Source organism: Eretmochelys imbricata, chromosome 3, assembly GCF_965152235.1.
Source record: "Eretmochelys imbricata isolate rEreImb1 chromosome 3, rEreImb1.hap1, whole genome shotgun sequence".
NCBI classification, from domain to species: Eukaryota; Metazoa; Chordata; order Testudines; family Cheloniidae; genus Eretmochelys; species Eretmochelys imbricata.
The window spans coordinates 156568936-156594701 of NC_135574.1; the positions used below are offsets into that span (position 1 = coordinate 156568936).

The 25766-nt window shown below is 45.0% G+C and overlaps 1 protein-coding gene across 2 annotated transcripts in view; it reads right to left on the minus strand.

Moving 5' to 3' along the window:
- Window positions 1-22362, minus strand: part of XDH (xanthine dehydrogenase) — a 79450-nt gene extending 57088 nt beyond the window's left edge. Inside the window, exons 1-6 of one of the 2 annotated variants that reach the window (XM_077813660.1) lie at window positions 22276-22362; window positions 16751-16847; window positions 8616-8673; window positions 4935-5031; window positions 3256-3364; window positions 933-1059 (exon numbers count right to left, since the gene is read on the minus strand). In XM_077813660.1, coding sequence (XP_077669786.1) covers window positions 933-1059; window positions 3256-3364; window positions 4935-5031; window positions 8616-8673; window positions 16751-16804 — 445 coding nt within the window. In that variant the 5' untranslated portion in view covers window positions 16805-16847; window positions 22276-22362. Of the gene's footprint in view, window positions 1-932; window positions 1060-3255; window positions 3365-4934; window positions 5032-8615; window positions 8674-16750; window positions 16848-17685; window positions 18214-22275 lie in introns of those variants that run through there. The other variant, XM_077813659.1, reaches the window with a different exon arrangement.
- Window positions 22363-25766: the final 3404 nt, after the last annotated feature.

Here is a 25766-nt window from a genome sequence, read left to right on the forward strand (position 1 = left end):
GCACACATCAGAGGCTGATTTTGTGAGTGTTTTTCCCCACAATAACCAGCTCAGCATTAGACAGAGCTGATCAGAAAATGGGGGGAAGTGAAATTTTGAGAATATTTCTGCACAAAATTCCCCACTCTCTTTTTTATGTAGAAATTCAAAATCACAATGAAAATTTTCACAGACATTTCAAAAATTTCCAACTATCTCTATTTAGTATTCAGCTGCCTTGATTGCATGTGTTTAATCTCAACATGCCAATTATCTAATGTCTGGAGCAACACAGAGCTCATTTCTCTTCCGTGGCTGACCTCTCTTCAGCAAGGGTGGCCACTGTATGGCTGGTCACAACTCCCTGATTCAGCACGAGCCCAATCCCAGCCCCAGCCTTAGTTAAAGCAGCCAAGGGACTGCGCTAAGCTACACAAGAGGAGAACTGGCATAACGGAGTTTTGCTCCTCCACATCCCCAACCCTGGGCATACCCCTATATGTGGGGCTGCTGGTTGGGTCAGAAGCAAACTCTGTCATCTCCATTGGCTCTATGCCAGCAAGGAGTTTCCCCCACCCACCAGAAGGTGATTTATTTAGTTTGTAAGCTCTTTATGGCAGAGACCACCCTTTTGTTCTGTGTTTGCACAACAACTAGCACCATGGGGCTCTGGTATATGACTGGGGCTCCTATGCACTATGGTAATGCAGATAATTCACAACAACAATGGGAATTCTCCACTGTCTATTTCCGGACAGAATCTGTTCATTTCACATCCATGAGCAATGTACTGTGAACAGCTCATTCTGGACAATCCAGGTCTTACTTTGATAGTAACTGGCCAGTTTTAAAGCAATCAGGTTAGGTGCACTCTGTCCCACTTGGGGAGGGAAATGTAGCCCCGAAAAAGCACAAGATGCATGCCTGCAGATCTGTTTTGGAATAGGCATTACCCTGGAAATTCTCTTCGATCTCCTCCATGTTTGGTTGAGGTCTGTTGCGAAGTAATGTATACATGGACATGACAATGCCAGGAGTGCAAAAGCCACACTGCGATCCATGGCTTTTTGCTATTCTCTCCTGAGAGGAAAAAGTGACCAAAACACAAACAGATCTTGTTAGCAGCACTACACTGATTTCCTGACCTCACTAGTCAGTGCTTCCTCACGTCTCTGGGCAGACCCTCCCAAAGGACTTAGGGCTTGTCTACACTTACCGGGGGATCAACACGCAGCGATCGATCCATCAGCAGCCAATTTAGCACTCTCCCGTCGACTCCTGTGCTCCACTGGATCAAGAAGAGTAAGGGGAGTCCACGGGAGAGCGTCTCCCATCGACATCATTTAGTGTGGACTCTGCGTTAAGTATATCTAAGCTACATCAATCTGAGTTACGTTATTCACTTAACTCAAACTGCGTAGCTTAGATCGACTTTTCCCTGTAGTGTAGACAAGACCTTAGTCCATTCAGATTGGTTTCAAACAGATTCACGAGAACTCATACTGCAAAATTGGGATCTAGATTTAAAAAAAAAACCCTAAATCTTGGCCTACTGAAATTGATGGGAGTTTTGCCATAGCATTCTTTGGGGCCAGGATTTCAACCCAGGAGTATCTGAGTCCCTGGGTTTCCATTTGCTCCATCATAAAGATAGGGGCTATTGGTCAGAATCAGATGTGCCTTTGGATTTCAAACCCTTTTCCCTCAAAGCTTAAATGTTTGGATTCTGCGGGGTGGGGAGGTGGTAGGGAAAGGAACAAGCTCTATCCAATTGGACCCACCCAATCTCCATCTATCTCACTTTAGGTCTAAGTATTCTCTCTTTGTGGTTTACCATCATGGAAAGAATCTATACAAACTGCTAGATATGTGCAGAGGAAAACTTAATTTCCATCTCAAGGGCAGCATCTCTAGCAAAGATGAAACAACTAGTGACTCCAAACACTGCAATGTAGTATTACCAGTGTATAATAGTAACACGTTGCATTTCTCTCACAACTTCCAGAACCCTTTGGAAACATTACTAAATTAATCCCCAGCAATGCCCCTGTGAAGGGGATAAATGATAATATCCCAATGTTATAGGTAGAGAAACTGAGGCACACAGAGTTCCTGACTAAGGTCATCCAGGAAGGCCAAGGCAGAGCCAAGAATAGAACTTAGATTTCCTAACTCCCAGTCAGGGCCCCACAGAGGTTTCAAGGGGCCCAGAAAGGTCAAAATCTGAAACTGAGGCCCCCAGCCCTTCCAAAGTATTACTATAGAGATGAAAGAGGTTAAAGAAGACGAGAGGGGATGGCAGGTAAGAGAGGGCCCAGGTCTGTAGTGTTGCTGTCCACCCCATGAGGATGGTGGCGGTTCTGCCTGCATGCAGCCAAGGAGCCGCTTCCAGTCCTGCCTCTCCCTGAGCTCTGGCCCCAGTTGGAGCTCTGCCAGTTGGAGTGGTATTCCCAACCCCCGACCATACTCCTACCTCTGGGCTCTCAGCATGGTGGGTTGCCTCAGGTCTGGTTTAATGATGCCAACACCAGCAACAGTGGGATGTGGGCCCAGCTGGGGCAGGGGAGTCACTTTTCACACTATGGATGGTGGGCGCCAAGCAGGAGTAGCAATGCAACCCCATGCACCAGGTCACAATACCTCTCACTCAGATTTGCCGCAGCCACCCACCCATCATTTTGGGGGGCCCTTGGGAAAACTGCACTTTTTGTTCTACCTAGGCCCTGCACAGCCCTGCTCCCAGTCCTGTGCTTTAGCCACAAAATCACTCCTGGTGTAGGACTTGGATCAATACAACGTTGCAGGACCAAAGCAAGAACACTAGCGATATAGCTGGAATGAGACCTAATATCATGTTTGCTTATAACAGAGAGTTACAATGTAGACATGTGCTTAGGTGCCATTCCCACTACGAGCAAAGTCTGCGCATGCGGTCTAAGGTGAAACCCACACCCTCCGGGCTTTGGCTTTATTAACAAGGAAAGTAAGAACAACACAAGCTAAACCTCAGCCCAAGTATTCCTCCCAGGGTAGGCTGTTCCAAGAGTTCCTCCAGTAGAAGCTGTCTGTCCCAGGCCCGTGGTCCTACTGCCCAAGAAGCTGTTCCCACCTCCCTTATATCCAGGGCAGAGCTAACAAGCCATGCATGCCCCCCAGGGGGTCAGCAGAAAGCAGTAACTTACCAGGTGTTAGAGTCCTACGCTAACAGGGTGAGTCCGCAAAAGATGCCTGCCACAGGTTACATTGTCTTAAGACTTAACGGCAGAGACAGCTCACCTGGACAGGATGCAACCTTGTCTTTGTGCTCCCTATGCCTTCAACAGTAGTCACTGCTACGCGATGCAATGCGCAGATGGGGAACAGACAAGCATTTACAGAGTAATGGCTAGTACCGTAAGTTAAGGTCATTCGTTTGTAAAATCATTTGCCAGCGGTGCTCAGCAAAGGAAACAGGGAATCATGAGGTTTGCCTGCTTTGCAGCCTCTGATATATACAGTTACAATTCCAGGCAGCCTGGTTATGATAAGCAAATGGGCTAAAAAAAGGTAATGTTGCCTGTGACAAAACACTGGAGTCATGACAGCTCCACTCAGACAAGGCAGAGTCCTAGTGAAGTCTGACACCCTCAGGGACATATCTAGACCTTCTTCATTGGATGGGAAGGGCCAAGTGGAAATTTCCAAATGCACCCTTTGTTGCTTAATGCACTTCTGAAAGGAACTCAGATGCCATGGTGATGGGTGTAGCGTTCAAACCTAAATTAGACAGAACAGACTGGACATACTTATTAACAACCAGCCAAATCCTGCAACCCAAACTCAAGCAAAACTCCCAGTGACTTCACCTGAGCAAGAACTGCAGGATTTGGTCCAGGGCTAACAGCACTAATTCTTCTCAAAGCACTTATAAACATTAAACTAACTAATTAGTCCTCACAACGTCTCTGTAGGTAGTTTAAATGCGTATACAGCAAATAGGGAAACAGAGGCAGAGATGTCAAATGACTTGCCCACGCCACATGTGAAAGCTGGGAATAATAACTGTGGAGTTCCTGGCTTCCAGCCCTGTGCTCAGACACACCTCTTGTAGGTGGTGAACAAAGTGAAAATGTCTCTGATAAAAGATTAAATCAAACAATGTAGCCAGAACTTTCCCCATAATTAGCTCTCCTGATCTCTGCAGCCTTTGTAGCCCCAAAAATAAATTACATAAATGAATATTCTGGCTGCTAGGGGACAGAATGATTGAAGAGATTTATTAATGAGAACCATACTTTTTCCTTTCTTGGTCAGCCTTTGACCTCACTAGAGATGTTCACCAACCCACGGTAAAATACCCATGGCATTTTCACTATATGAAGCTTCTGCCATTCTCGACAGAAAGAATAATCAGTGTTTTACTTCTTCTTGGTTTGATTTCATTGTTTAGCTCCACAAACGATCAAGAACTGAGAATGACATAATTCCATGTGCCAAACAGAAATAACTTTTTTGCAGATTAAATGGATATCTGCAGATACAGTGGATATCGACAGGCACACAGCAGCAAGATGATTCCAGAAATGTAATAGTGATAAAGATCCTAGCAGGGTAATTGCTATTTTACTCTTTCCAGGGCAAATGCGGGGCTGCATTGCAACGGGAGAATGCTACATTAGGGTTATAAAGGTTACCATATCAGGAAACACCATCTAAGCTGACATCTGGTCTGTCACAAGAGCCTGTGCACATGCTTCAAGACAAGATGTAAAATCTTCATAAGCATTGTACAATATCATTAGAGGAAATAACTTCTTGTATCTGCTGAGTTTACGTCCTAAATTGTGGATTGAGGCTTTGGCAGAACCGTAACGTTATATAACAACATTTATTTAATCATAAACAGTGCTGCATCCCTGGATTCATGACTATTTTCATTTCCATCTCAGTTTACAGGTTCAGCTTGCAAAGGATACACGATTTTCTTCTGGGAGTTGTCAAATTTGGATATCATAACAGTGCAAGCACCACATCCACCTTCTCCACAGCCTAGCTTGGTTCCAGGTAGCCCCACTGAGAGAACAAGCGCTAAGGAAAATACAGAAGCATAGCAATAGCCCTGGCAAATGTACAGCCCACAACCCTTTTACAGCCAAAGTTTTCCAAAGGTTCTGGCTGAAAACTGAGTTCCTAATTTTCTTCACACTTTCCCTTATCAACAACTTAGTTTTTACAGAAGCAAAGCCTCAACTACTGATGTGAAGACTACAGGACGGACACACAAAGATCTGACCATAAGCAGTTAACTACCCAATACGCTTATTAGAGCTGGTTAAAATTTTCTGAATCTTGATGTTTTTCAACAATTTTTCAAATTTTGACCCGAAAAAACAGGAAGGGGGAGGAAATACTGCTGAAAAAATTTTTTTGCAGTGTCGTTGTATTCATATCGGTCCCAAGATATGAGAGAGACAAGGAACATGAAGTAATATAGTTTACTGGACCAACATCTATGGGTGGAAGGTACAAGGTTTAGAGCTACACAAAGCTCTTCTTCAGATCTGGGGAAGGAAATCAGAGTATCTGAGCTAGACACAAGTTGGGACTGACTGTTAAGCATAAGGGGTACACGTTGTAGGCAGCCACTTGAAATGGAGTGGGCAATAAGAATTAGACTGTTATTCAAAAGGAGTTTGAAGTGGACTATAGCAGATTAGCAGGCAGGTGTGTTACAAATTGTTGTAATGAGCCATGAAACCAGCATCTCTGTCAAGTCCATCATTTTTAATGTCTTGTTATGAATTTAAGTTCCGAGGCTCACCTTCTGAAGGTGTTGTGCAGGTTTCCTTTGAGGACAAGTATTGAAAGATCAGGTATGGAGTGATCGGTTTGTAAAAAATGCTTACCCAAGGGTGATACAGTGTTTTTGGTTTTTATAATTTTTCTGTGTAAGTTCATTCAAGAGTGTAGTGATTGGCTGGTTTCACCCACAGATTTGTTATGAGGCATTTAGTGCACTAGATGAGATACACCACATGTTGCAATAAGCATGTGTAGGACCCATAGATCTGGAAAGGTGTGTTGTGGGGTGTACTGGTCATTGTAGCAGTGGAGATATGTCTGCAGGTTTTGCATCTATTGTTCTGGCAGGGTCTGGTGCCGCTTTGAGTTGGCGGGTCCTGGTCTGTGGTTCTGATGATGAGCTTGACAAGGTTTGTGGAGTTGTTTGAAGGCCAAAAGAGTGGGTTCAGGAAAGATTTGTTTCAGGATGTGGTCCCCATCAAATATGGGTTGTAGTAGTTTGATGATACCCCATATGGGTTCCAGTGTGAGGCAATAGATGATAACTAGGGATTTCCGGTCAGTGTGGGGGGCAGGGGTCTGTACTGAAGCAGATTCTATGGGGGTATATGTTTCTGTACCTGCATCTGAGATTTTGACACCAATACAAACATGTGGAACAAGTAAGTGAGCAGAAAGGTAGGTGCTGGTACACACAAAAACATATAACTTCAGAAAACTAAGTCAGCAAAAACATAGGTAGCCAATTTTAGTCAGACAGATTTAGAGCCCAATTTTCAAAATTTGTTTCTGATGGTCAAATTCAGGAGTCTGTAGAAACAACTTAACTAAAAAGAGTTGATGAAAACAGAAGTTCTCTCCTGTAAGTGCAATAGCTATGGAGATTCATGGATAACAACAGGAATTAAAGAAAGTCCCTGATTCAGCAGGGTACTTGAGCATGTGTCTAACTTTTGAGTAGTCTCATTGAGGTTGTCTACTCCATAAATCCATCACCCATATGTCAGTTTATTGCACATACAGAAAGATGAATATACATGAGCAAATACGTCACACATACAAAGAAAAGTACATGAGTGCATGCAGGAAAATAAAGGAGTTCTTATTTCCTGGGGCTGTATTACCTTTTCATGGGGACCTCTCTTGCAAAGGGGCAGCCATAGCCAAGGGAAGTCCCCAGTAGCATGGTTCTAATGGAGCCCAAAGGAAGGAGGTGCTGGGAGCTGGAACCAGTAGAGAGGCACAGGGGGATTTACCAGGTGCATCGGCTGGCCCCATGAGCTCATCTACAGGGGTGGAGAGCATCTCCTATATCTCACAACAAGATGATACGGGAGGAATCTACCAGACTATTCTAATGATGATTTTCTCCTTCCAATCAGTTCTTGCTCAGGTTGAATTTCACCCTGCGTATATTGGATCCTCCTAGTAGTCTTAACTCAGGGTGCAGTCCCATAAGCCCTTTGTACACTGAAATCCCATTGACCTCAACAAGAGTTTTTTGCACAGAGAGAACATGTAGCATCAAACCCAGGAAAAATGCCCACTGAACCCCAGAAACATATTAGGGCTTTTCATATCATCCACAAATCATCTGGGTTTATCTGAGGAATGTCAGAAGACAAACTTTTGCAAGCTTCTAGGATGAGAGGTGCTGTGTCAAAATCATATATTATTATTTATAATTATTTATCATTGTTTACAGTGAACTGGATCGGGCACTGCAGAGGAAGACAGAACTGATTTTCAAGGAGAAACCGCCTTTGTTTGCAGTAAATATATGGCCATGCTGAGATAATCAATTTAGGCTTGCTCCTCTACTGTTGAAGTCCATGGCAAATTGACTTCAATGAGAGCAGGCTTGGGCCCTTTCATACTAATGTCATTGAGGTTCCCACTGGAATTGACATGAAACTGATTATCTCTTCACAACCATGTGTCCACTATAGCAGAACACAGCTTGTTCATGGAAATCCATCAAGGCATAATCTAAGGGTTTTCTCTTCCAATGTCACATCGGTTTTATCAGGATGTGGGTGAAAAGCTTCCCAAGGAGCCAGAATTCACCATGCAGATTTTCCATAAACTCTGGATTTGTAAGAAAACAACAGAACCAGGAGCTTTCCCTACAGAATATGATCATCCCAAACATTAAATTATTTGAATTACACATTAACAAGCTCAAACACCTAGGACCAAATGGTGACTCTTCATGAACAGCAGTGCATGGAGATAGAGAGAGGACACAGCAGCCTTCTTCTCCATTCCTTTGTGCACCCATGCTGCATCCAGACAGAACGCTGCTGTTAGCGCTCCCTGAGCACAAGTGGGTGAGTGCCCCACACCCAAAAACGAACATGGCTAAAGTCCTCCTTCCTCCTCCAAACCCTGTGCACCCACCAGAACATGGCAGCAAGACTGGGGTAAGTACGAACTACACCTTTGTAAAGGGACATAGGGTCTAAGTTGGGAATCTCTTTGCATCGATGGTTTTCATGTATTGAAACAAATGGAAACAGCCTTAATTTGTCAGTGAGGAAATTGCTACGCAGTTTATATGTGACTAGAAATGAACTGTTCTCTCAATTTTATGGGCTCTTTTTTGTACAATTCTCTCTCCCCGTCATATCTTGAATCACTAGCAACTATCGGAGGCCTCCCTTCCAAGTACTAGCTAGATTTGATGCTGCTTAACTTTGATGAGCTGATGAACTCACAGTCCAAAATAATACCAATCTGCATACGGCTCTCACCCCCAAACACGTTGTCTGGTTAGGGTTTGATAGCAACAGTTAACAACGGCAAAATGCCATAACCATTTGAAACCATATACAGTTCTTCCTGACATTGGATACATTTTCGCCGTAGGTAGGTCAGTAAAGTTGTTTCTGGGTCCACATTTTTTTCCAACACCTGAAAGAAGAGAAAAGTATTGTAAAACATATAATCAAGATTTATATATCTAAAGAGACAGACATACAGACTCTGAAGATGAACTTCAGTCCTGGTGCGACTCCGTTCACATCAACAGCATTATACCAGTGAACTTTATCCCTTTCCCCACTGCCTGTCACTTTTAAAATCTGCTTATATAGCACAATAGAGGTCAGGAAAGTGAAGCGTCCCAGAAACAGGGTTAGCAGCAGATTAAGGCCTCGTCTATACTACACAGTTTTGTCAAAAAAAGGCAGCTTTTGTCAAGAAAACTAGCGGAGATGAACACACTGATTTAACTCTCCTCTCTCTCAAAATAAAACCACTTCAATGAGAGGCACAGAGCTTTTTGCAACATAGGGCTTGGCTACACTTGTGAGTTACAGTGCCATAAAGGAGCCCCGGGTGCACTAGCTCACTCCCCGTCCACACTGGCAAGGCACGTAGAGCGCTCTGACTCCGCGGCTACAGCGCTGCTGGGTACTCCACCTCAGCAAGTGGAATAACATTTGCTGCACCCCCGCTGGAGCACAGCAGCGCCAGTGTGAATGAGGTGTTGCATTACTGCGCTCTGATTGACCTCCAGAAACGTCCCATAATCCCCTTAAGTCAAGTGGCCACTCTTGTCCTAAATCGCTGTAGGAATGCAGATATGCCCTTTCAAAGCTCCGTTTCTGACAGCTGGCTGCTTATCTGCTCTGGGACAAAGGAACCATTACTGAGGAATGCTGCTTGCTTTGAGTGAGTGAGAGAGAGAGAGAGGTGCGGGGTGGGGGGAGGTGGGAGGGAAGGGAGGTCTGCTGCTGTCTGAACTTACAAGACAGCAAGCTGACACACTCTCAGCCTCCCAAAAACCCACTCCCACCCCACCCCCCCGCATTTGAAAAGCACGTTGCAACCACTTGCATGCTGGGATAGCTATCATAATGCATTGGTCTTTGTGGCCACACCAGTGCGCTTCCAGCTGAGAGAGTAAACACTCGGCAGAGTTTTCCCTGCTGCGGTCCCTGAAGGCTAGTTTAACTCCCAGCGCTCTACAACTGCAAGTGAAGCCATGCCCATAGTTACAATGACGCAATGTCAGTGTAAACACTGCATTCTTTACATCGCCGTAACTGGGCTCCGGGAGATATCCTGCAATGCCCACCATGACTTCTCTGCTCACTGTTCTGAACTCCATGGCCCTGCCGCCAGCTATGCAGACACGTGCCCCTCCCCTTTCAAAGCCCCAGGAAGTTTTGAAATTGCTCAGCACAGAGAGCTCACATAGCTACTGCCTAGCTGAGCATGCTGGCTCCCTGGCAGCAAACACACTCCTGCCTGGACTACATGGGAGGGGGTGGATCTCCGGGGTTTGTGGGCAGAGGAAGCTGTGGGAGAACTCGGAGGTAATCACAGATTCAAAACATTAACATGGAATCCTGCTCTCCCCGGCAGCAGCAGGCAGACAGGGTGGGCTGATGCTGGGGGTGGGAGGAGAGACTGCTGTGCTGTGTAGAGCCAGGGAGGGAGGCGGGGGCTGATGTCGGGGTGTCCCCCTCACCCTGCCGGTGTACTGGTCTCCACTGAGCTGGGGTGGGAGTTCAGGGGAGCACCTGTCTGTGCACCAGCTTCTGCCTCACTCGCCCAACATGCACACTGTCTCTCTCACACACACACACTCCCTCAGCAAACACACACACTTATGTGGGCTTCTTGTGTTAGTGTTCAGTAACGTCCGTTTGGTCATATTACTGAGTGCTACTTTAAGAAGTGATTTAAACTGTGTCACTTTTCGGGTACGCACAGCAATCACTACAAGGTTCATAGCACGGTGCAAACAAACAATGTCAGGCTCAGCACACTACAGCAACACACTTTACTGTGGTTCCATGTTAATGTGCCCCTTCAAGACATCCCTCAGCCAAATAGCCCACCATTGAGCTCCTCTTATAGACTTGTGTTCATAACACACAGCACAAAACCAAACAGCAGTGCAGGATCCATCCTTTCTGACAGAGACGGCTCGGTTGCAGGTTGAAAAGTGGATGGCAACCTAAAAGGATGCCCATGGAACAATGGGATTGAGAAACCATCATGTGACCTTGCCCTTGCTCCCATGAGGTATTGAAATCCCTTCCCAAAACACCCTCTGCCAGTTGCACAGTGGGATTGCTACCCACGGTGCACTGCTCTCTGTGTCAACACAAGAGCTGCTACTGTGGACTGCTCTGCTGACACAAGAAGCATAGTGTGGACATACAGCAGCAGTTTAATTACAGCGGTAGCTGTATATCGATGTAACTTAAGTAGACTTAACTTCGTAATGTAGACATAGACTAAGGAGGGACAAAGCACTTGGCATCTTGGAGTTTAGTCCATTATCTCTCCTGCAGAAGCCCTGATCCAAACACCATGTTCTAATAGGTTTGGTCGTATGTAAACAAATTCTGTTAGTGATGTGAGACCCTCAAGAAGTTCAGAGGTTTGGTTCATATTAGCAAAGAACTATTAAGTGATCCAAAGTTCAGGATTGCCTGGATCAGGATTTTGGTTCATGCCCATCTCTAATACTGAGTTAACTAATACTCACTTAAACCTAAATGCTGACCTTAGAAAGTTATTTATTACAGTAAAATGTTTAATTCTTGCTAGATGTTATTTATTAAGGTAACAAGCTATTTAATTCTTGTTGGATCTGGAGATACATCCTAAGATTCAGCACTGATTCTGACTTGACATGAAGCTTATCTGGCACCTTTTTTTAATGTTTTATTAATAGCTGTGACATTAATACCCATCTCGAACCTGGAAATGGCTGGTTTTGGTGTGGCGGAATCTTAATCTGCGCAATTTCAGTCCACTCAGTCTTGATTGTTGGTAATGTTGTTTACTGTTACCTATTTTATTAGATTTAAAACTCAGGTTTACTTGAACCTTCCCTTTGTGGTCAGAAATCAAAGTTTTGTATTTGTTTTCTTCTGGCCTGCAGGGTTTGTTTTGCTCCGTCAGTATTAACAGAGTACTAAGGCACATTTCCAGTAAAATTGCGTAATAGGATGTGTTAATGTGTTCTTGACTCTTACAATGTAGGAGTCCTAAGTACAGTCGTTACAGTTTACTTAAGATAATCTCTCTCAGTTTTGAAAGTCTGATTGAAGCAAAGAGCACTTTTATAACCTTTCCTCCCTCCCCAAGATAAGATAATTTATCACCCTCTGTACTTTGAGCTTTTTTTCCCATAAGACCCACATTTTTATAATTGGCTGATTAAAGTGCTACTGCAAAATGTAGCTGGGAAGTGGTTGCATATACAGCTCCTGTATTTGTGACCATAAAACAGATAATTTGCCAGGCAAATGGACTCTGGCACTCCTCATTATTCAAATCTTTACAAATATAACATTTTCAAGTGACTGGCATCACAGAGGTATTTGCAGCATTCCTTTGGAAGTATATTAAGCGTGGGGATTACCATCAGAGGTGAAAGTAAGCCGGTACGGCATACCGGTAAGGAAGTGGCTGCCGGTACACAGCCGACTGTACTGGCAGGGCTGCTGATGAGGGCGGAGGGGAGGTCAAAAGGGGCAGCTGCCCTGGGACCCAGGGCTCCCGGCAGCAGTGGGAGCCTCTGGCCCTTTAAATCACCACCAGAGCCCCAGGACTCCCAGCCGCCACCGCCACTACCCCAGGGCTCCGGCAGCAATTTAAAGGGCCTGAGGCTCTGGCAGTGATTTAAAGGGCCAGGGGCTCCCAGCCACCGCTACTGCCCCAGCACCCAGAGCCCCGAGCCCTTTAAATCGCCCCCTGAGCCCCAGGCGGCCTGGGCCGGGCAGCACTAAAGGGCTGGCTGGGGGAGTCTGGCCCCAGCCCCGCCCCTTCTGCCAGAGGTCCTGCTCCTTCTGGGGGCCCAGAGTCTCCCCCCACCTTGCCCAAGACCCTGGCCGCCCTTTGTACCGGTAAGTCCGTTAAGTTACTTTCACCCCTGATTATCATACATATCTCAGTAATGTTGGCTACTTTCAAGGACAAAGTTGCAAACTTTGTAATGGCATTAGTGTGAAGGTACACATGAGCCTGGTTTGTGCAGGTGATCTGGGAAAGTAGAGAAACATACTTGCGAAGTCAGATTTTCGTTAACATGCTGCTGAGCCTTTCGGGTTATGCTGGGACCAAATTTAAACAGTAAGATGCACAAAATTGGTTCATATTGTAACATACTCATTCGATCATTTTTAAAAGCCTACGGTAGTGCAAAATTAAGTTGTAATCACATAAAAGTCCAGAATTTCAGAGTTCAGGTTCCCACAGCTAATCAGGCCTCTCAAGCCTATTTTGTCACACAATGCTAGTTATAATAGCTGGATGTATACGCCAACATACCTGGCTCTGAATTTCCTGACTTTTGTGGGATTCTAATTCTAGAGTCTTCACTACAACAATCTCAAGGAAGGGGCTGGCTTCTTACGACCTTGATTTGTTTTTTTAAATAAGCATTCAATCAAAAAGGCACCTACATTCCAGCATGCTCTGTCCCACACTCCCACTAAGCAATTGCTGAAACTGACGGATGAAATTCACCCCCTTCTCCCCCGCCCCACACACACACACACACACACACACACACACACACACACACCCCCCCCCCCCAAGTAAACAGGCTGCAAGTCTTTGTGTGAGAACTGCTCTGGTGAGTAGGGGCATAGAATCCCCTCTCCCAACCTGAGGGCAGTATTCATGGCTGCATTGCATCCCCCTGCATGGCTGCCACTCTCTCCTCCCATGGCTAATGGCTTCCATTGCACCTGCAGTAAACGGTACCTCATTATGTGTTTATTTCAGTAATGAGAAGCAGTTCCCTACTTCAGATCCTTCTGAGAATTACTATTTTCAAATCACACTATTGTCAAGCACAGCAAAATCCACATCCCTGTTTGTGGTCTATGTACATGCCCGGCCTGGCCCTTTCAAGCAAAGCTCTTTTTGAGCTATCCAGACATAAAAAATAAGCCACTGGCCAATTTTCTTCATGCTTCAATAAACCCCAAATGGCCAAATAGGTTTTCTTGAGATTTTCCTAAAAATATGCAATTGTGGACCAAGAATAAACACAAGAAGTCTCATCACCAAATGGCCATTACTTGGGAGGTTGTAAATGGCTGAAAATATGGGCTTAGGCCCTGATTCAGCAAAGCCTTAAGATACCAGTTATTCAACAAAGCACTGAAGCATGTGTGTAAGTTCCACAAAAGTTAAATCTTTGCCAAGTTGGGGCCTTGGAATGGAAGCGGCTCCTTATCATTGGAGCAAATACATAACTTGCTGGGCACCCTCACCACACCTCCTTTTCAAGTCAAGAGACCAGATTCACCTCTTACTCCTATCGTTGTAAAGCAGCACGAACACCATTGTAGTAAATGGCGTTGCCTGCATGTAAAACTTGCAGGAGGAATATTGGGCCTACTGGGAGTTTTGGGTGCTCAGTGCCACTCGGAATCAAGCCCAGGGCTTGAATAAGACCACACACCTGTGTAAGTCAGGAGTGACTTCACTGCATTCAATAGAGTCCCCTGGGGTAAAACTACTGTGCGATCAGAACAAGGCCCCACTTGTTGGCCCTGCCTTATGACACTGCTGTGAACACTGTTAATCTATCTAACTACATGATTTATTATTTATTATTGTTTATTATTTATTATATTTATTATTGTTATTTTTTGTCCTCCCTCGGGTCTTCCTCCAACTGTTCGTTAGGCTCATTTGTATCATCTCTAATTGGCTTTTAAATTCTTTGGGTGGAAATAATGTCTATTTATGTGTTGCTCAGTGTGTACCATTATAGGACCCCAATACTCATTCTGTCTGTCCGCTTAGGTACTCGACCCTTCAAATACGATCTGAGTACCTCACACTTCTACTCCTGCACAGTGCAAAATGAAATAATCCCCATTGATTTCAGGATCGACCCCTTACAATTACAGTTCCAATAGGCAATGGAAGAGGAGTGCCACCAACCAAGTTCTCTGCTGACTCGGTCCTTCTGCTGTGTTAGGTCTTGACACTTGCATAAGCAGCCTCAAGCTCAGCCCCTATTTCCAACCAGAGAACTAAAGAATGGTGTCTGCCAGAACACTCTACACCAAACCTCTGCTCTCCTCAGACGTTGGGTAGGCTCAGATCCAAACGTCATGGCTCAGCACACTCTTTGTAAGAGGTACAGACCAGAGCTCTTGACTTCAAACATCCCTGAAATCTCAGGAAAGTTTGGATCCAAATCCAGATTAGGAATCAAATTCACAACTCAGTCCCATCTCTAGCTGGAATAGGGTCATATCCTGCCCTCATGCACAGCAGATGGCCAAGCTGATTAACTCCACATCGCCCAGCCTTGTTAGGTGAAAACTGGGATGGTAGGAATCCTGCTCCCAGAATGCAGAACAGCAGCACAGTCACTATGGCAGCCTCTGAACCAAGAAACCATACACCATGTTCTCTCCACGGGAAAGAAAGGCCAGTGAATCGGTGTACTGATTCTCTGGGCCAGCCCCAACTCCTGCTCTACTCTTGAGCAGCATGCAAGGAATCTCCATAGATCTGTGCTCCACAATGCACAGGGAGTGCACACCTTGACATGACTTCCCACCATGCTCATCTCTGGGCAGTAGAACTGCACTGGTCTCATGGTATCAACGGCCATAAAAATGGGGCAGGGTTTGCCCCACATTGAACACGGACATAGGTAAATTCTATTGAGAGTGCAGTAGAGTGGCAGTCCTGACTGGTTTCAGTGCCTTGCAGGATGCAGACCACAATCCTGGTTAGCGTTAAACCTCTTCAGAGTGAGGGGATGCTGTGAAAAACGGAATTCACTGTTCAAAGGCTTTCACTGTGTGCAGGAATCACACCACCCACCTTTGAAAGGTGTTCCAAAACTTCCTCTCTACTGACACCTCAATCTGGGACTGTTCGTAAGATTTGTCATCTAAAAAGAATGGCTCAGGTGTGGGAACCTCTCTCATATTCTCTGCAGTGAAGACCAATGCAAAGAATTCATTTAGTTTTCTCTGCAACAGCCTTGTACTCCTTGAGTGCTGCTTTTAGCACCTTGACCATCCAGTGGCCCTACTGATTGGCAAGCTTCCTGCTTTTGATGTACTTAAAACATTTTTGCTATTAGTTTTTGTGTGTTTTGCTAGTTTGCTTTACAAATAGGTTTGTTTGTTTGTGGCCAACCTAATTATATGTTTACATTTGACTTGCCAGAGTTTATGCTTCTTTCTATTTTCCTCAGTAGGATTTAACTTCCAATTTTTAAAGGATGTATTTTGCTTCTAACCATCTCTTTTACTTTGCTGTTTAGCCATCGTGGCATTTTTTGTTCTCTTACTGGTTTTTTATACAATTAGTTTGAGTCTCTATTATATTGTTCTTTTTTAATTTCCATTTAATAGTGTCTTCATTTTTGTGTAGTTTCCATATTTGAAGTTAAATGTTACTGTGGTAGGTGGGTTTCACTGGAATCACTGCCGCACTTCCCCTCCCCCCCAGGATGTTAAATTTAATTATATGGTTGCTATTACCAAGCAGTTCAGCTATGTTTACTTTTTGGACCAGATCCTGTAATCCATTTAGGAATAAATCTAGAATTGTCTCTCCCCTTGTTGGTTCCAGGATCAGCTGCTCCAAGAAGCAGTCATTAATGGCATATAGAAATTTTATCTCTGCACCCTGTCCTGAGGTGACATGTACCCAGTCAATATGGGGATAGTTGAAACCCCCCCATTATTACTGGGTTTTCTGTTTTTGTAGCTGCTGTAATCTCCCTGAGCATTTCACAGTCACAGCCACCATCCTGGGCAGGTGGTCGGTAATATAGCCCTACTGCTATACTTTTATTATTCAAGCATGGAATTTCTATCCACAGAGCTATTACGATACATCCCAACCTTTAAAGGTTTTTGTTGCTGCTACTGCTTCTCTGTTAGAAAACTTCAGTGGAAGAGAATATGATAAAGTGACTGATTAACACAGCCAGGATCCAAGAACAAAGAGAATAAAAAGTTGGAATCTCTCTTACCTTTTGGCCGTTCACAAAGAAAATCAGCTGATCAGTTGTCCTTTCTGAAGCCATCCTGTGCACTGCCCAAATTCACTCTAGAGATCACAGAGCAGGCCTACACACCGTAAGAAAGTAAGCACTACTGGCATCAAGACACGCAACGTGTGTCAGACTTAGGAATGTTTGACCGTATTTCCACCCCCAAGTTATATAAGAATTGATCTGGAGGTGTGCCAGCTGCAAGTGGCTAGGGCTTCTGCAGCAGTAATGATAGAACAGGAGAAGTTGAAAGAACAAAGTGCCCTGCCCCCCTGATATAGCACCAGATTAATTTGAGAAGTTATTTAATTGCATTTCCATTCTGAAAGACACGGCCGAGCCTGATGCACCCGAAAATCTGGCTCTATTAGAGCTTACAGAATTAACAGCATTTTGCTTTTGAGCTCCACGTAGTTTTTCCAACTGTTTATCACTGCACTGAACCAAGAACACTTGTGATTTTTTTATACTTGCCCTTTCCAACAACAACCAGCCTCAGCATCAATAACTTTATAAGATACTTTCCTGTCAAAACAGTGAGGACTTCCTCTCTTAATTTTCACCTGATATACAGAGATCAGTAAGCAGAGTCACTGTGAGATTATTTCATCATTTTTCTGCTTACGATTTGTAACACTCCAGTGCTTTCCACATGAAAGGAAATAAACATTTAAAAAAACACACACACACACACACTCTGCATGCTTCTAAAGGACTACAGATAACTAGGTCCTTATGCCCAATCCAGCAGTGCATTTAAGCACCTGTGACTTTAAGCATGTAAGTAGCCACAAAGAGGGCAATGGGGCAACTCACATGCTTAAAATCACAAGTGTTTAAACGTTTTGAGGGATCAAGAGCTCGGCATAATGTTCTCATTTGGGCTCCGAGTGCTTAGTTTGTTGTATCCTTACCTCATGTAGATCTGGCATGTGGCATGACAGCAAAAGACAAGGAAACGGTCAATTCTCTGGGAACGAATTTGTGTTCCCGTTTCTTGATTTTGCTTTTTCCCCAGTTTCTCTGTTATGCAACTTTCAATTCTCCTGGGCTTTAATCCTGGCTTCTCAGTGGCTGTTCCAGAGCATTCCACAAAGCCCTCCACCAAGGCATGGCAAACTTGTGCTGCTGTGCATTTCTTTACCTAATGCATCATCATCTTAATTTCTAGATCCATGCGAATTACTCTGTAGGTGCCAACACAGTTCCAAAAACTGAAGAATAGAAAAATGGTCACAGTGTAGTGACTAACCTTATTTGCTCTCCTCTGCTTTCTGTAACTTTTCCTTTGTTCGGTTCCTTTCTTTATAGGCAGTCACTTCCAAGCACCGGTTTTACTGGTATTAACTGCCTTTAGCTTTTTTAAAATACCTGGGAAAGAGCCACCTTTAGCTCTGTTTTCCAAACTGCTCTGACCAGCTCAAGCAATTTTAAAACTGAAACCAAGAAACTGAAACCAACTGCCACACCCAGAAGCAGCCTCATTTTGATTACTCTCTGCCAGACTATCAGGGCAGCCACCAGCAGTGCATGTATTATTTTACGAGCGCTTGTTTGTTTGTTTTCTGCACTCTACCTCCCTGGCTACACAGTAGGAAAGTTGAGGACAATATGTGTCAGCAATGGGTTCAGCATTGACTCAGCAGCACCAGTGGTGAGCTGGAGCCGGTTCACACCAGTTTGCTGGAACCGGTTGTTAAAGTTAGAAGCCCTTTTCGAACCGGTTGTCCCACGAGGGTTCTAAAAGGGCTTCTAAATTTAACCACTGGCCAAAAGGGCCGCCATAGGCGCTGTCTCCGTGGGTGCTCCGGGGCTGGAGCACCCACAGGGAAAATTTGGTGGGTGCAGAGCACCCAGCGGCAGCTCCCCGCCCCACCCTGCGCCCGGCCCCAGCTCACCTCCGCTCTGCCTCTGCGTCCTCCCCTGAACGCGCCGCCCCGCTATCCTTCTCCGCCCCCCCACAGGCTTCCCGCAAATCAGCTGTTTGCGCGGTGTTGCCGGCACCCAGTGCCGAGAGGCTGAACAACAGCTTGAGTGGTTCGTTACCCGGTGTGCTACACCCAATAATCACAACGGGGTGGAGAAGCAGAAAAGTTTATTTGCAGCTGCAAAAAGGTACAGGGAGAATAAAATCTCAAATCCTGCACACAGAGCAGGAAGTTACACAGGCTTTTATACATCCTTTTTCCCAGCATACTTATCCAATAGCAAGCTGCCCCAAGTATCCATATAGCCAGCCAATCCAGTTCCCAGCTAGTTCCCTGATTCTCTGTATCATTTGTTAAACTATACATAAAGCTGCTTTATTCAGCATTGTTCTTCCATATCTGCCCTGTGTGGCCTTGCTTAATTTCAGGCAGTCTGACTCTGCAACATATTGTTGCAGATTCTCAGCATAACTGCTGTGTGTGCCTCCAGGCGGGGGGCCAAGGACACTTGGGCCTAGTACGCAGAGCTGCTGCAAGTGCCTCCAGGCAGGAGGGGGGGCCAAGGACACCTGGGCCTAGTGCGAGGGGGCTTCATCGACACTCATGGTCTTCCATCCCCTCGAGTTACCTAGTGGCCATGCCCCAGTGTCCCCAACAGCGGGAAGCCAGGGGGCTGAGAAGCAGGCGGCGGCTTCGTGTTCAGGCCCAGGCAAGGAGAGGTGAGCTGGGGGAGGGGGGGCACGAGGAGGGCACCCGAGCCGCAGCAGGTAACTCGGGGGACGCGTAGGGGAGCCTCTCCCCACCCCAGCTCATCTCCATCTCCCTGGGCCTGAGCGCGAAGCCACCGCTTGCTTCTCAGCCCTCCCCGGCTTCCCGCGCGAACAGCTAATTCGCAGGAAGCTGGGTGGGAGGGACGAAGAAGCAGAGCGGGGCGGCGTGTTCGGGGCGGAGTAGGAGGCAGAGGTGGAGTGGACGTGAGCTGGGGCCGGGCGCGGGGCGGAGAGCTGCCGGTGTGTGCTCTGCACCCACCAAAATTTCCCCATGGGTGCTCCAGCCCCGAAGCACACATGGAGTCGGCGCCTAAGGCGCCACTTTTGATGTGATCAGTGGGGGGAGTGGCCACTCCCCCTGCTCCCCCCTAGTTTCGCTACCCAGCCCCTAGGAGCCAGAGGGACCTGCCAGATGCTTCCCGGGAGCTGCCCCAGGTAAGCAACGCCAGGACTCCCCACCTCGCCCCCCAGCAGGTCCCTCTGGCTCTTAGGGATGGGGTGGGCACCCACTACAGTGGCCCACGAGACCCTCCTGCCCAGTTCTGGGGGCAGTCAGGGGACAGGGGAGGGGGGTGGATCAGGCAGGGGTTCCGGGGTGGTGGGGCGTCAAGGAATGCAGGGGTTTGGATGAGGCAGGAGTCCCGGGGGGGGGGGGCGGGGGGGTCACGACCCCCTTGTGGGATGAGGAGGGAACCGGTTGTCAAGATTTTGGCAGCTCATCACAGAGCAGGACATTGTGTAAGTGTCAGTGTAGCCCAGGGCAAACAGCGTTCAGCCCCTTTTCAAGAGAACTTTGAAGACTTGCTCAAGCAGGTTTCATGGAATGGGGCTGAACACTGCTTGGCCTGGTCTAAATTTGCAGTTAATGCATGTGCATCATTCTGAATAGGTGCTGAAAGCACTGTTGAGACCAGTTTCCTTGCATCCCTTATTCTGCTGCACAGTAGTGTTAGATGGGCCACAATATTTTTTTCCCTCAAGGCAATTCTTTTTCCAGGAAATTGTTACCTTGGTCGATATATCTGTGTGGTCACATACAAATACAATATCCTAATGTAATAAAGGATCATCCTCGAATTCAGTGTAATGTTTTAAAATTGGTTTGTAATATTGCAAGTAACAAGTCATAACAAAAGGAAATGTATTAGAGCAATCTTAAAATTACTATAAACATGTAAAAAGAAAAGGAGGATTTGTGGCACCTTAGAGGCTAACAAATTTATTTGAGCATATGCTTTCGTGAGCTACAGCTCACTTCATCTGAATGCATCCGATGAAGTGAGCTGTAGCTCACGAAAGCTTATGCTCAAATAAATTTGTTAGTCTCTAAGGTGCCACAAGTGTTCCTTTTCTTTTTGCAGATACAGACTAACACAACTGCTACTCTGAAACCTATAAACATGTAGAGTACTAATTTAATGATCAAGCATATTTCAGTTTCCTAATCCTTTTTTTCCCTAATGCAAAATGTTCTTTCTATGTTCAAAGAACACTGACAATTTAATGTGTAAATCACATGTTGCTTAAGTAATGCCAGGCTCTGTACTGAATATTTTTGGGTCATGCCCATTGGTAAGGGTGCAACCAGCTTTTCATTATAAGGCTTATTTTTACTCTGTCTACTTTATCCATCTATATAGCTCTGGACCTCGTCACTGTAGTATCTGTGTACCACACAAACATTAATATACTTATCCTCCAGTCACCCTGTTGATGCAGGGCAGTGCTCTTATCTCCATTTTACAAGTGGGGAACTCAGGCATAAAGGAAGACATTTTCAAAAGCCCCTAAATGATTTAGGAGTACATGGAACTTGTTCCCCTAATTCTCTTAGGTGTTTTTGAAAATCCCACCCAAGGATGCTGACTGTTGTATGAATTTAAATGGAACAAATGGGCCCAAGAAGTCAGCGCTGTTATCATGATCCAGTCGCTGTTCAACATTAAACAGTTTTAAACGAGGTTTGGGATAAAGATACAGATACAGAAAAGAAGGAAAAACAGTTAAAGCATTTGAAATGTTAAGTATTAAATAAGGGTTTCATTTAAACATTCTCTGTTCCCTTTAGCTGGAGAGAGTTTTTAAACCAGTGGTTCTCAAACCTTTGTACTGATGACCCCTTTCACATAGCAAGCCTCTGAGTGTGATCCCCCCCTTATAAATTAAAAACACTTTTTAATATATTTAACACCATTATAAATGCTGGATGCAAAGCAGAGGTCGGGGTTGAGGCTGACAACTCATGACCCCTGATGTAATAACCTCGTGATCCCCTGAGGGGTCCTGACCCCCAGTTTGAGAACCCCTGTTTTAAAAGGAATAAAAACCTGGTTGACAGTCTCTTAGATGGGATTAACTCATTTTTTGAGAAAAGAGGAAAATTAGTTGACACGATCTGGAACTGTCATTGTTCCTGTTAATGCCCTCCACCCCTCCATTTTCTAGAAGACAAACATACACAAAAGGAGAAGAGAAAGAACAGCAAAGGTAGAATATGAAGCTTCTGTCTCTGGTGTTGACTCTCACTTGCAACCTCAGTGCCGGAAAAATAGACACAGCATAAAATTTTATCAGCTAATCTGAGATCTGGTGAATTTGTACGAGCATCAGGTTGTTTAGGGCATTGCTTTTAGCTGCCTCCTTCACATCACAGGCTTATAGTAGTGTTGCAAAATATGCAGTCTTGACCAGCTAAACCAGGCTCTTTTTAAACAGAAAGAAAAATGGCAGAGATAGGGAAGAGATAAGATAAAGTAGGGAGGGGAAAGGACACTTTTGGGGGGTAGGGGAAAAGAGAAAGTCTTACATCCGAGGTGGTGTTTGGGATTCAGCCAGAGCTGATGGAGGTGGCGATGCTACTTCTCTGGCCTGGTCTGGTCAGGACATCTCTCAGGATCAAGATGATGAAGGCCTGGAATTCCAGGAGACTGTGGCCATGATGGTGAAGCTCACTCCAGCAGCCAGTTTTTTCCTAACATCCCATTCGTTGAGGATTCCGAAAGGGTGTGAAAGGTAGAATTGCCCATCCCTTCATTATTTTGTCCACCAATTACTCAATCTCTCACACCCCCGTTTTGGTTCATTGCTTTCTGATCCTCTACTCCTTTTGTTTACTAGTCACAGTCTTAACATAGTGCTTGAGTTATATCCGTAGGCCTTTGTGTCTGTACCATTCAGTCTATCTCACTTTTGTAATTGTTTCCATCAACATTTGTTGTGATAGGCTATTGTGACATCCATGAACTTTCACTCACTTCTTACAGTTGAGCTCACAATTAGGATAAATTTGTAGGCCCAATTAACACAACAGGCCCAGACCCTCAAAGGTATTTAGGGACCTAACTCCCACTGACTGCAGCTGACTTGCAGTCAGTGGAAGTTATGTGCCTAAATCCCTTTGAGGACCTGGGCTCTTATGACTTGCCAAAGGCCACACATGGATCCTGTGGCAAGACAAGGAACTGAACCAAGAATTCTTAAGTCCCATATCAGTGGTTTAACCACACGACCATCCCCCTCTAACTTTAACAACAACAAAAGGCATCCCTTTGGTATAAAAACCCTCATGTTTAACCTCAGGCTATAAGAGAAGTTTGAGTGTCAGAAGCAAATTGGTTAGTGGCCACACTATTTTCGTAGGGCACTGAAAGTGTCACTAGTTTCTGACTGGTAAAAAGTGTCCTTTTGTCCACTCATAACTCAGAAGTGGGTTGATTTTATGAGTTCACATTTCCCACACACTCGCGACTCCTTACATCACTAGTGCAGAGGGGAGTTTGAAATAAACTGAATCTAAAATCAAAAAAATTGTGGAAGGTTTTTTGCAGTCTGACTGGTTTATCCTGTGGATCTAGCAAGTGCAGTGAATTAATCATCCAATTCTTTAGGCGATTACTATTGCTGATTATATGTATAGTGCGGTTATAGGGTGCACTTACCAGCAGAAGGCCCTCCTCGTGTCAGGATGCAGAGTTTCTGGGACTCTTCCTTTCCAGCACTCCCCTGGCTCCTGGTTCTGCAATGGTCTGCTGCCTCTGTGGCTTAGCCCTCCAGCCAGATCAGGTTTCAGTCCAGACCTGAGGTTAGAGAAAACAAAGTAAATCTCAATTCAAAATAGCCACTGACCATTGAAGTCCATAATATAAACACTAATCCTTCATACAGACCCAAAGCCAGGAAAGGGTTACTTGGGTTAAGGCAGGGAGAGCCTGCCTTTCCAATCCTGGCTTCATCCAGATCTGGCCCTTATCAAAGCAGCCAAACCCTTGTTTCTAGCCTGCTGGGCTCTGATTGGCCTCTCCCTGCTCCTGGCCTTTCTAGATGCTAGAGGAACAACTCTAGCTGATTCTGCCAGCCGCTGAGCATGGGAAGCCTCCCTAGGCACCCCTCTGGAGGCCTGACCTGGCTGCTCTTCTCTTCGTAGCCTTTTTTATTATTATTTAAAGTAAATTTAGTTGTTGTATTACAACATCCATGGGTTCAGCTCTGGTGGCTACAGAGGGATTCAACAGAATTACCTGTGCTTGTTTTACATTTACAGCTCATAGGAACACATGAAGCCATGGGCAAGTAACACATATAATCACAAGAACAAGGTCCATTATCTTTTATCCATTTTATTAAAGTTACCAACAAAGTTATGAATGTTACAACATATACAAATCCTAGATATATCCATGCACCCGTTATTACTACAGACATACTCACATCCTAGAGTTAGGGACTGATGGGTTTCTCATGGATTGATCATCAACAGAGGGATTCTGCCTGCTGGAGTTTTCGTGCAGGAAGCTCAATTTTCCCACTCTGGGCAGCAAATGCCTAGTAGACCCCTCGCAAGTGCCATAAAAGTGCAGAACTATAAGGAGACACAGTTCCCACCCTAAGGCATTTATCATCTACATTGGGCAAACACATGGAAGGATAAGAACAGTTAACAAAACAGATGGAAGAGGAAACAGAGGGTGTCAGGGTTCCCCCTCCACTCTGAACTCTGGGGTACAGATGTGGGGACCTGCATGAAAGACCCCCTAAGCTTATTTCTACCAACTTCGGTTAAAATTTCCCCAAAGCACAAATCCTTTCCTTGTCCTTGGACGGTATTGCTGCCACCACCAAGTGATTTAGATAAAAATCCAGGAAAAAGGGCAACTTGGAGTCCCTGTTTCCCCAAAATATTCCCCCAAGTCCCTTCACCCCCTTTCCTGGGGAGGCTTGAGAATAATATATTAATCAATTGGTTACAAAGTGAGCACAGACCAAATCCCTGGGTTTTTAGGACACTGAAAATCAATCAGGTTCTTAAAAGAATAATTTTATTTAAAAAAAAAAGTAAAAGAATCACACCTGCAAAATCAGGATGGAAGGTAACTTTACAGGGTAAATAAAAAGATTTAAAACACAGAGGATTCCCCTCTAGACTTAGCTTCAAAGTTACAAAAAACAGGAATAAAACTCCCTCTTAGGATAGGGAAAATTCACAAGCTAAAACATAAGAGAATCTAACGCATTTCCTTGCCTTTACTTACAATTTTTATAATCTTAGATGCTAATTTCAGGTAGGTTTTTAGGAGATGTTTTTTTCCTGCCTGGTCCCTCTCTCATCCAGAGAGAGAACAAACAAAGAGAGCACAAACAAAACCTCCCTTCTCCCACCCCAGATTTGAAAGTATCTTCTTTTCTTATTGGTTCTTTTCGTCAGGTGCCAACCAGGTTATTTGAGCTTCTTAACCCCTTACAGGTAAAGGAGGGATTTTATGATATCCTTAGCTGTATGTTTATGACAGAGGGAAAGGGTTACAACAAATAAAGGTGATGACGTTTGGGTTTTTTATAGCGTCTTTGCAGCTTGTTCCAATTTTGCTGTCATTGGAAATAGGGGAAGTGAGTATGTGTGGAGAGCTCTGGAGAGCAGATTAGTGATGGAAGACTCAGTTAAAGAAGTGGCTTCTGAGCGCAGATTTGAAGGAAAGTGATGTAGATTGGTGCTCTAGAAGGAGGAAGCTGTGAAAAAAAGGCATGAAGGCACTAATGAGAGGGAGAGGAGAAGAGAAAAAGAGCATTTCCTAGAAGCGGTCAGACTTTGGAATAGTCAAATCTCTTTGGGAAATAGATTCCACAACTGGACACCCTTGATGGAGAATGCCTTTTTTCAGGTCTCAGTGCTTGCATGTTAACCAAAGATACATCTAGAATGGTGGCTGAGCATGGGTCCAAGCACATGGCTGTACCAGAATCCCCCTACCTTCCACATCTCAACCTCAGAAACAAAGGTTTCAGGGTGTGTCCAGGACAAGA